This window comes from Hyla sarda, chromosome 3, assembly GCF_029499605.1.
Source record: "Hyla sarda isolate aHylSar1 chromosome 3, aHylSar1.hap1, whole genome shotgun sequence".
In the NCBI taxonomy this organism is placed as follows: Eukaryota; Metazoa; Chordata; class Amphibia; order Anura; family Hylidae; genus Hyla; species Hyla sarda.
Window position 1 is genome coordinate 192,244,992 of NC_079191.1, and position 12,125 is coordinate 192,257,116.

Below are 12,125 nucleotides of genomic sequence, written 5' to 3' on the forward strand. Positions count from 1 at the left end.
CACATACCCTACATCCCCCAGGCTATCACATGTATAATAATTTATTCATACATTAGATATTATAGGCCCCCTGGCTTTTCTGTGCTCCTATACAGTTGTAGGGAAGAGCCACTGGCCCCCATTTCTCTATGCCCCATAGTTAAAGGTCCCCGGCTCTGTGCCCACATATTTATATGGATTGTGTATAAATTATAAATACATACAGTGGGGCAAAAAAAGTATTTAGTCAGCCTCCAATTGTGCAAGTTCTCCCACTTAAAAAGATGAGAGAGGCCTTTAATTTTCATCATAGGTATACCTCAACTATGAGAGACATAATGAGAAAAAAATCCATAAAATCACATTGTCTGATTTTTAAATAATTCATTTGCAGATGATGGTGGAAAATACGTATTTGGTCACCTACAAACAAGCAAGATTTCTGTCTCTCACAGACCTGTAACTTCTTAAGAGTCTCCTCTATCCTCAACTCGTTACCTCTATTAATGGCACCTGTCTGAACTTGTATTCAGTATAAAAGACACCTGTCCACAACCTCAAATAGTCACACACCAAACTCCACTAAGGCCAAGACCAAAGAGCTGTCAAAGACACCAGAAACAAAACTGTAGACCTGCACCAGGCTGGGAAGACTGAATATGCAATAGGCAAGAAGCTTGGTGTGAAGAAATCAACTGTGGGAGCAATTATTAGAAAATGGAAGACATACAAGACCACTGATAATCTCCCTCAATCTGGGGCTCCACGCAAGATCTCACCCCGCGGTGTCAAAATGATGACAAGAATGTTGAGCAAAAAACCCAGAACCACACGGGGGGGCCTAGTAAATGGCCTGCAGAGAGCTGGGACCAAAGTAACAAAGGCTACCATCAGTAACACACTACGCCACCAGGGACTCAAATCATGCAGTGCCAGATGTGTCCCCCTGCTTAAGCCAGTACATGCCCTGGCCCATCTGAAGTTTGCTAGAGAGCATTTGGATGATCCAGAAGAGTATTGGGAGAATGTCATATGGTCAGATGAAACCGAAGTAGAAGTTTTTGGTAAAAACTCAACTCGTCGTGTTTGGAGGAGAAAGAATGCTGAGTTGCATCCAAAGAACACCATACCTACTGTGAAACATGGGGGTGGAAGCATCATGTGTTGGGCTGTTTTTCTGCTAAGGGACCAGGAAGGCTGATCCGTTTAAAGGAAACAATAAATGGGGCCCGGTATCGTGAAATTGTAAGTGAAACCCTCCTTCCATCGGCAAGGGAATTGAGGATGAAGATGTGGCTGGATCTTTCAGCATGGCAATGATCGCAAACACATCATAAGAAGCATTTCAAGGTCCTGGAGTGGTCTAACCAGTCTCCAGATCCCAACCCCATAGAAAACCTTTAGAGGGAATTGAAAGTCTGTGTTGCCCAGCGACAGCCCCAAAACATCACTGTTCTAGAGGAGATCTGCATGGAGGAATGGGCCAAAATAACAGCAACAGTGTGTGAAAACATTGTAAAGACTTACAGAATACGTTTGACCTCTGTCATTGCCAACGAAGGGTATATAACAAAGTATAGAGAAGAACTTTTGTTATTGACCAAATACTTATTTTCCACCATAATTTGCAAATATATTCTTTAAAAATCAGACAATGTGATTTTATGGATTGTTTTTTTTCTCATTAAGTCTCTCATAGTTGGGGTATACCTATAATGAAAATTACAGGCCTCTCACATCTTTTTAAGTAGAGGAACTTGCACAATTGGTGGCTGACTAAATACTTTTTTGCTCCACTATATATGTTATTATTTTTTTGTGCCCCTTGACAGTGTTTCACATAAATGAGAACACCTCTTACATTTATGTATATATGTTTTTATATCTTCAAAAGACAGGTCCGTCCCAAACAATAAAAAAAAAAAAAACATGCTGTCCCTTTCAAAAAAGGGTTGTATGGTTAGCCTACTTGAAAACCACAGTAAAGGAGACGCAATCCTCAATCACCAATCCTTTTTGTGTTGGGTTTTACCATCAAAGCCAAAACAGAAGGGCCTCCTGTTTGTCTCCTTCCTTCATGACCTTTCCAGGGCCATTGAGCCCTTAAGTCCATGCCCATGTTTAGCTATAATGTAATTTCTCTGGTGAGGGAAGTCCTGCACATGTTTTGGTTACTCAATAGAAAAAGGTCTCCAAGGGCTCAACCTGATATAATTTGCTCTGATGCGACAAAGAACACACTTATATATTATCATTGTATTGAGAACATAAAATTATAAAGAGCAATTACCATCCAGACAGACACATTAATTCCAATCATCAGATTTAATTGCACAATTATCTGTTATTGCAATACAGTGAAAATAGTAAGTAATGAAAACTACAGGGGGAGGCAGACGTTTAACTGTTTATGTTTTGCCAGGACTAACTGACAACTTACTATGCATGAGTTTGTATACGAAACATTTCTCAACCACTCTGTGCAGTTGGGGAAAGCAGAACACACTCTCTCTGGGAATCATGGCAGCATGTAAACCGTTTTCCTAAAAAAAATACTAATAAAACTGTATCAAAGTTCATTACCCATACCTGTCTCATATGCTGCTCTCTCATAGTATAGGAAGCCATAACATTAAAACCGCTGATAGGCGAAGTTAACAAGGAGGGCCAATTGATCAACCAGTAACAGGGCAAGGGAAAATGCCAAGACTCACTGATATGTGTGGGGAGTGAAAGCTTCTAAAGCAGAGCTATGGCACAGATTGCTACAAAAAAAGTTAATGCTATGATAGAAAGGTGTCAGAATACATAGTGCATTACAGCTTAATTGTATAAGGTTACCTAGCTGAAAACCAGTCAAAGTGCCTATGCTGCCTTTAATTAGCATGCCTAAGTGTCCAAGGTGCTGACTTTACCTCCAGATTCCTCATATCTTATTCTTCATCCATTAAATGTGTTGGTGAAACAAGTTAGCTTTCTTGGAGATCTAACCCTGCAATTAGAGATGAGCGAATTTACAGTAAATTCGATTTGTCACGAACTTCTCGGCTCGGCAGTTGATGACTTATCCTGCGTAAATTAGTTCAGCTTTCAGGTGCTCCGGTGGGCTGGAAAAGGTGGATACAGTCCTAGGAGACTCTTTCCTAGGACTGTATGCACCTTTTCCAGCCCACGGGAGCACCTGAAAGCTGAACTCATTTATGCAGGATAAGTCATCAACTGCCGAGCCGAGAAGTTCGTGACAAATCGAATTTACTGTAAATTCGCTCTCTACCTGCAATTTACAGGACTTACTGGATTTGCTGCTACCATCTTGGCCCCAGATAACTAATGGATATTTTCTGAAGTCTTGTAGAATCTGTGATTCAATATAACTGTCTTAGTCAGCAACAGGGGGGACCTGCATGTTATTAGGTTTTAACCTTATGGCTGATTCTGCTCTTTATTTTTATATTTTTCTTCAATAAATATCTGACTGATAAATCATATAATGATTTCTTATTTTTTACTTCTCAGTCCTTATCCTTTCAAAACTTAATAAACTTTATTTACAAAATCGAGTATAATCTCATGATTTTAAAACATTCATACGAGATTTTAGGAAATCTATGATAAGTTGTTGCCACCTCTTGTGTTTGATTATTAATGGTCAGTTCTTCAACACTTTGGTTAAGTTATGTTTAGGAGTTTTCTGTAGATTCTCTTGTTTCTTCAGTTTGTTCACAAACAGCTGCCAAGCATGGTCCTGGTGGTCCCCTCACTCCTGTATAACCTATAAGGCCAAGCTGACCTCTGTGCCCACGAGGACCCATTAAACCAGGTTCTCCATCAAATGCTTGACCAGGTTTTCCTCTTTTACCTAAAACACATTTGAACAAAACAAAAAACATAGTTGTATTTCCTTTAATTATTTATTTCTCTTGTATTTTGGATAACAAAAGAAAATTTCTCAAATGTACAGTAAATATATTTTTTTACCTCTTTCTCCTTCATCTCCTTGATGTCCTACTAGGCCATATCCTTTTGGACCTTTGTCTCCTTTTTCTCCAGATTCACCTGCATATTTCAATATGAAATATAGACTACAATCACATGCAATTCTATAAACAGTATCTTACCACAAGAAATCATCAAAAATGGCCTAAAGACAATGATGAATTAAAATTGCTGAGCAGACAGTGCAGCACATCTTTTTACATGTCACATTAACTTTTCAATGTGCCAGTGTTCAATATTTAGGTCTTCCTTTTACTTGTATTATAGACAGTGAAGAAGGTATTAAATGAAGAGGATTAAACAAACAATAATATAATTTAATCTACAGTGCCAAAATTTCTCAAAAAATATTACCTTTTTGCCCTTGCTTTCCAAGATCTCCAGATTCACCATAAAATCCTTCTGGACCATCTTCACCATCAATTCCATTCAGTCCAGGTTTACCCTATGTAAATATTTTTTTAAATTAACTTTTCAGTAACAGCTTATGTCTTTTGGCTTATAGAGCAGAAATAAACTTTAAAGGGAATCTGTCATTTTTATATCACGTTTAAAGCTACAGACATAGGTGGATAGCTGATAAAAACAAAGGATACTTTTTTTTTTTTTACTTCTCAGCTGCAAAGTTATAAAATCATGTTTTCCATCCAAGCTCAAAAATCATATAGGCTAGGCTGAGCTGCAGCATGTGCACCTCTTCCCTTCTTGCATGATTAATATACCGGGTCTTGCTTCATCCAGGGAGGGGTGGGAAGGAAGGAGGCATGCATGCTGCAGTTCACATCTATGGCTTTACACGCTTATAAAAAAAAAACACCATTTTATATCTAGGCAATTAGCCAAGATAAAGGAATCTTTTGTTTTATCTCCTACCTTACCATATATATTGAAAGTCTATTCAAACTAAGAAAATGGTCATGTATAAAACCTGCCTGCCAAATAAATATCAGTGCTTTGAGTATTCACATGTAATTGTAACTTTAGGATTGTTTAACGTTAAATTATATGGTCCAAATATGAGGAAATAATGTTTTATGCTGATACATTCTACTATATTCAGACCCCTCATATCCTGGATTATTTCTGATCATTCCATCATATAAGCAGGCCTGAACATTACCTGCATACAACAATATCATATTCAGGTGGTCAGGTGTATGAAACATCAGTATTAAAAATAATGCAGAATTTATCAAAGACAAAACAGTATTTAAACAATTATATAGACTAGTGAAAAGGAAAGAAAATGGGTGCTGTGTACTTTTAATTTATTTGTTTATTTTTGTGCATTTGTATAGTGAAAACTGACAACTCTTAATTTTACCTTTGGGCTTGAATTAAATAAACAGTTTACATAAATGATGACAAAAAGGTGTGACTTTTGTCATTGCTCAAGAAATGTAACAAGAAGAGTGGGCTTGGTGTCCATGGACACATATTTTTGGTCACATATGTTAGAAAGAAAGCCTGAGATTGGCAAGAATTTATATGTCAGCTCATATTAGGATTAGATTTCTTTTTTTCTCAAATTTTTTTGAATTTTCTCACAGTTTCCCCCCCCCCCTCCAAATATCACACATTTATTAAAAACTTGTGTGTTTTAACAAATGTCACACATTATTATATCTATCTTCTTACTTAAAGGGGTTATCCAGGGAAAAAACTTTTATATATATCAACTGGCTCCAGAAAGTTAAACAGATTTATAAATTACTTCTATTGAAAAATCTTAATCCTTCCAGTACTTATGAGCTGCTGAAGTTGAGTTGTTATTTTTTTGTCTAAGTGCTCACTGATGACACCTGTCTCAGGAACTGTCCAGAGTAGAAGCAAATCCCCATAGCAAACCTCTTCTACTCTACAAGCAGAGATGTCAACCGAGAGCACTGTTCCAGACCGAAAAGAACAACTCAACTTCAGCAGATGATAATTTTTGGAAGGATTAAGATTTTTTTATAGAAGTAATTTACAAATCTGTTTAACTTTCTGGAGCCAGTTGATATATAAAAAAAAGTTTTTTCCTTGAATACCCCTTTAAGACTAGCATAATATATGCTAGGCTTAATAAACATGTGTTTTGTGTGTTTATTCATTTTTTTTTGTGACAAAAAGAAAATCTCCATGCACTATGTAACCTCAGTTTTAGACAGAGTTTGCTGTCTGTCAGCAGGCTGGCCTAAAGGGTAAATCTCAGATTGAAACCACTTCCAATTTAGTTTGTAACAAATATATTAAATGTCATGCATCAGTAGATACATTTATCAAAAAACATACTTCAACAAAAAAGTACAAAAAAAAAGACATGAAAAATGCTTTGACTGACATATATGAGAGTCAAATCTTACGCTAAATTAAAAAGAAAATAAAAATATTTGGATCAAACATACAGGAAGGAATAAAAGCTTAACAAAACAAAATATGGTTTGGCAGATTGTTTGCAATATTACCACAAAACCAGTTAAAGGCTTTTTATAACAATAATTTTTATTAATGCATAGACTATTAAAAGACCACAGTAAATTGAATCCAGATCGAGGATTCAGAAATCCTGATTCTGAAATTTTTGTCCAATGCCTGCATTCATTTTTTTATTAAAATTGTAAACTTAAAGGGGTATTCCAGGCAAAACCTTTTTTTATATATCAACTGGCTCTGGAAAGTTAAACAGATTTGTAAATTACTTCTATTAAAAAATCTTAATCCTTCCAATAGTTATTAGCTTCTGAAGTTTTCTGTCTAACTGCTCAATGATGATGTCACGTCCCAGGAGCTGTGCATGATGGGAGAATATCCCCATAGGAACTGCACAGCTCCCGGGACGTGAGTCATCAGAGAGCAGTTAGACAGAAAACAACAACTCAACTTCAGAAGCTAATAACTATTGGAAGGATTAAGATTTTTTAATGTAAGTAATTTACAAATCTGTTTAACTTTCCGGAGCCAGTTGATATATAAAAAAAAGTTTGGGCCTGGAATACCCCTTTAATATTTACCAAATAATATTGCCCAATTATTAAATCTCAGTTATAAGGGATTATAAGGGACTTCAGCTGAAAGTAAATTAGTCCTTATAGGTACTATACTGTCGCTGTTCATATATTTTATGTTTGTGATGCAACTGCAGTTACAAAGAGTGGCCAAAAGTGCTTTTATAAAAAATGATCAAAGATATACATGAACATTTCTTTACTTAATAATGTAGCTGCTGCTGTGAAAAGCTATATTTGGCATGACCCTGTTCAGAAAAGTTTAAATGTGGCCTACAGTACATTTTTAAGGCAAAGCATGATTTTTACAACCCATACTGCCCTAGGCACTTGGAATAAATACACCCCATTAGGATGATTCCACATAACCGAATTTTTTCATGCAAATCTGCTGCATATATGTTATATGTAGTTTATTTAGCAGATTTGTGGATATCACCCTTATACACAGAAAGTGGTGAAATCAACCACAAATCCACAATGTAACAAATCCTGCAGGTAAGTGCTGCCCCTGAAACAGACCCTCAGGTGCCTATTGCTGATACTGTAGCTGCTTACGGAGTTATGTACAGTGACCCCCCGACCTACGATGGCCCCGACATACAATACTTTCAACATGCGATGGCCTCTCAGAGGCCATCGCATGTTGAAGGCAGCATCAACATACGATGCTTTTCTATGTCGGGGCCATTGCATAAACGGCTATCCAGAAGCGGAGACTGCTTCAGCTGCCACCGGATAGCTGTTTACGGTGCCCCGTGTGCTCCAGTGATGGTCACTTACCTGTCCTCGGGGCTCAAGCGCGTCCTCTTCGGGATCCCCTGCATCGTCGCGTCCCGTCATCCAATAGGAGCAGCGTGCGTAACGACGTGATGGCGGCGACGGAGAGAGAAGATGCCGGGGAAGCAGAGGCCTTACCAGAGCGTCGGGGACACCCCGGGGACGTGGCGACAGCGATGGAAGGCGACATCCAGGGCAGCGGTGACGAGCGGTGACGGTCCAGAGAGGCGGGGACACATGAGTATAACTTCCTATACCAGTGGTCTTCAACCTGCGGACCTCCAGATTTTGCAAAACTACAACTCCCAGCATGCCCGGACAGCCATTGGCTGTCCGGGCATGCTGGGTGTTGTAGTTTTGCAACATCTGGAGGTCCGCAGGTTGTAGAGCACTGTCCTCTACTTTACATTGCACGGATCCCTCAACATACGATGGTTTCAACAAACAATGGTCCATTTGGAACGGATTACCATCGTATGTTGAGGGACCACTGAAGTATAAAAAAACGTATCCTCTATCCACAGGATGGTGTGAAATTGCAGGGGGGTCCGACCGCTGGGACTCCCTGCAATCTGCTGCCCGGTGCCCAGGCTCTCTGCATGAATGCAGTGTGTCGACCACCGCACAAAGCTGTGGCCAGCTAGTCCCCTTCCATGCATCTCTATGGGAGAGCCAGAGATACAGCATTCGGGTATCTGCGGCTCTCCCATAAAGATGCATGGAGGGGAAGTGTCTGCCACAGCTTCGTGCCATGGTCAACACACTGCATTCATGTAGAGAACCAGAGTGTCAGGAGGGAGATCGCAGGGGTTTCCAAGTGGTCGGACCCATTGCAATCTGACACTTATTCCCTATCCTGCAGATAGGGGATACTTTTTTTTTATACTGGACTACTTCTTCAATAGCTTGAAACATGGGAACAAGTGGCTAGCATCATAACTCAAGAAAACTTTTTGCACATTGCATGAACCAAAGATTAGTCTAACCATGCAGCAAGTTGGGGCATGCGGCCATTATGTGGACATAAAATAAGACCGTGTAACGCTCATATAAAACTGTCCAAAAGGACATCCAAAAGGAGAAGCAAGTCCAGCTGCAAAAACTATGCTCTTTAGGCACTAACCCACAGAAGCAGTGTGACGAGGGAAGGACCTGGCACAAAGGGGTGCTATCCCCTCAAATTGTGTTGTCCATTGTCTGTGTAGGTTGCAATAAAATAGTTTTATTGTTTATTATTTTCTGGTTCATAAATTTGGTTACCATTAACACTGTTTCTGCGGGTTCGTGGCTAAACAGCATTATTTCTTGTAGCTGGATTTGCTCCTACTTTTGGATCTTTTTCTACCATTTAGGATGCTGGTATACACAGTCTGGATGCTGGAATTTCCCTAGGTGTATATATATATATATATGCAAGGTCAACATCAGTGTTGTGCCTATAGTAAGTATGTTAATAGACATAAGTGTTACAAAGGCTACTTACTAGTGCTCCGGGTGGTCCGGGCAGTCCTACTGGACCTGGTGCACCCATTGGTACTTCACCAAACAATGGGCATGCACTAGCACACTGACGTCGTACAGACTGTGCATATGATGACATTTGTTCAAGAACAAATTTCTGACAAACTTCTATTACATGGGATGCTGGAAAAGATGGTCCCTGTTACAAGAAAAATGTAAAATATTTAATTGTTTTTACAAAACACATATGGGGAGATTATTTTAGGATGTCAAAGGAAATATGTTAAAATATTGCCATTTTTGCTTAGGGAAAAAACACTTCTGATATTGTTTAAATGCAAATGATCAGACCAAAAATACAGTGAAACCTCTCCAAAAGACCACCTCTTTGAGAAGATCACCTCCTTACCCAAACCAGATTTCCTGTGACATATTTTTAGTTCCTCATTAATTACCGTATATACTCGAGTATAAGCCGACCCGAGTATAAGCCGAGACCCCTAATTTCAACCCAAAATCCCAGGAAAAGTTATTGACTCGAGTATAAGCCTAGGGTGGGAAATACATCATCCCCCCCTGTCATCATCCAGACCCCCGTCATTAACATCCTCATCATCATCACCGCCTGTCATCATCCAGACCCTCATAATCATCACCTGTCATTATCCCACCCCCCTTCATCATCCCCTTGTCATTATCCCCACCCCCCTTCATCATCATCCCACACACCCCCCTTCATCATCCCCACCCCCCTTCATCATCTCCTTGTCATCATCCCCACCCCCTTCATCATCCCCTTGTAATCATCCCACACCCCCCCTTCATCATCCCCTTGTCATCATCCCACACACCCCCCTTCATCATCCCACACCCCCCCTTCATCATCCCACACCCCCCCCTTCATCATCCTCTTGTCATCATCCGCCCGCAGTGGTCTTCAACCTGCGGACCTCCAGAGGTTTCAAAACTACAACTCCCAGCAAGCCCGGGCAGCCATTGGCTGTCCAGGCTTGCTGGGAGTTGTAGTTTTGAAACTTCCGGAGGTCCGCAGGTTGAAGACCACTGCGGCCTTCGACATCATCCAGCCCCCTCTCGCCCCCCTTTAGTTCTGTACAGTACTGGGATAGTGGTTCCGGGCTGCTATCTTCACTGGGGGCGCCTCTTCTCCGCGCTTCTGGCCCGGAATAGAGGCGTTGCCTTGACAATGACGCAGAAGTACGTTGGCAATGAACGTACCTCTGCGTCGTTGTCAAGGCAACGTGACTATTCTGGGGCCGGGCCCGAAGCGCTTAGAAGAGGCCTTCCCGGTGAAGATAGCAGCCCGGAACCACTATCCCACCGGACCACCTCCTCTCCGGACAGTCCTGCAGGACCGGACCAGCGCCGAGTGGAGGTGAGTACTGTACAGAACTAAAGGGGGTGAGAGGGGGCTGGATGATGTCGAAGGCCGCAGTGGTCTTCAACCTGCGGACCTCCGGAGGTTTCAAAACTACAACTCCCAGCAAGCCGATGGCTGCCCGGGCTTGCTGGGAGTTGTAGTTTTGAAACCTCTGGAGGTCCGCAGGTTGAAGACCACTGCGGGTGGAGAGTTCACTCGAGTATAAGCCGAGGGGGGTGTTTTCAGCACGAAAAATCGTGCTGAAAAACTTATGCATTCTTTGAGAAGACCATCACATTAAAAGACCAACTTTTGTGCAATTTTATGTTGTTTTCTCAAAGACATTTTGCTGTATTTTATCCCTGGTATTGGAGGGTAAGCAGATATCTTTGTTCTAGTATGCATGAAGCCATTATTCGTGTAGGCTAAGGTTATGTCCACATCTGCATTGGAGACTCTGTTTGGGGCTTCCATTACAGAATTTGTTTGAATATTAGGACAAAAAATAATATAGTAATTTTTATTAGTTATAATCTAGTAAAGTAAGGGACAATGGGGTCTGTTGGGCTTTGTTGGTGTCCTTCATACAGCGGACTGGCCAGCCCCATTTCCAGCTGCTGAACAGAATCTGCAATGCATATGTGAACCTAGCCTATTATGTCATAAAATAACTAGTGATATATCCTTTTTTTTTAAAAAAAAAAAAAACATTTACAATTGTATTATTAACTTGTTCTTACCCTGGATCCCATTGGCCCAATATCTCCTGGGATCCCAGGATCACCAGAAAGACCTTGCTCTCCTGGTGGACCGCGTGCCCCAAGTTCTCCTGGAGGCCCTCTCCTACCAAAAAGCCCTTCAGGACCTACTGGACCACTGTCTCCAACCTAAATTATCATAGTATATTAGTTAAAAGAGATCATCAAATAACATAAAAACTTCAAACCAAACACACAAAAACAAGCACCAACACTTACTTTTCCTTTGGGTCCTTTTCCTCCTTTTTCTCCCTAAATATATATGAATTGATAAAAATTTATTAGTAAGCAACTATACATAATTATGTAATGCTTAAGCAACAGGTGTGAGTGAGTACTGCTGGCTTCGCTCGAGGGTTTAATGGTGAACAAGTGAAGTTACTATTGGGCTCAGTCACTTCCACGGTGTAGCGTATGAATGGTCCAAAGCAATAAACTGGTAAGTAGAATGAAAGGACGCACCCACCATATGCTCCAAACATGCTTTATTCCGTGATCATAGGCAGGTACAAAGATGGGTGCAGTAAGCGACAATTGTTTTGCACTGGCACACGCTTCCAAGAAGCGTCTGCCAGCATTTCTCAGCTGAGAAGAAGCAAGTGCCAGCGCAAAACAATTGTCGCTTACTGCACCCCTCTTTGTACCTGCCTATGATCACGAATAAAGCATGTTTGGAGCATATGGTGGGTGCCGTCCTTTCATTCTACTTACCAGTTTAATACATTATTATTTACTTTAGACATACTATTATTATACTTTGCCTTAAGTTTAGTTAAGGATTGCTTT

The 12,125-nt window shown here is 40.5% G+C and overlaps 1 protein-coding gene across 4 annotated transcripts in view; it reads right to left on the reverse strand.

Moving 5' to 3' along the window:
• Positions 1–3,290: 3,290 nt before the first annotated feature.
• LOC130360690 (collagen alpha-1(I) chain-like) overlaps positions 3,291–12,125 on the reverse strand; it is a 56,670-nt gene continuing 47,835 nt past the window's right edge. For all 4 annotated transcript variants that reach the window (XM_056563243.1, XM_056563240.1, XM_056563242.1 and 1 more), the window contains 6 exons: positions 11,559–11,591; positions 11,322–11,468; positions 9,226–9,402; positions 4,330–4,420; positions 3,958–4,035; positions 3,291–3,838 (listed from right to left, as the gene is read on the reverse strand). In XM_056563243.1, coding sequence (XP_056419218.1) covers positions 3,660–3,838; positions 3,958–4,035; positions 4,330–4,420; positions 9,226–9,402; positions 11,322–11,468; positions 11,559–11,591 — 705 coding nt within the window. In that variant the 3' untranslated portion in view covers positions 3,291–3,659. The remainder of the gene's footprint in view (positions 3,839–3,957; positions 4,036–4,329; positions 4,421–9,225; positions 9,403–11,321; positions 11,469–11,558; positions 11,592–12,125) is intronic.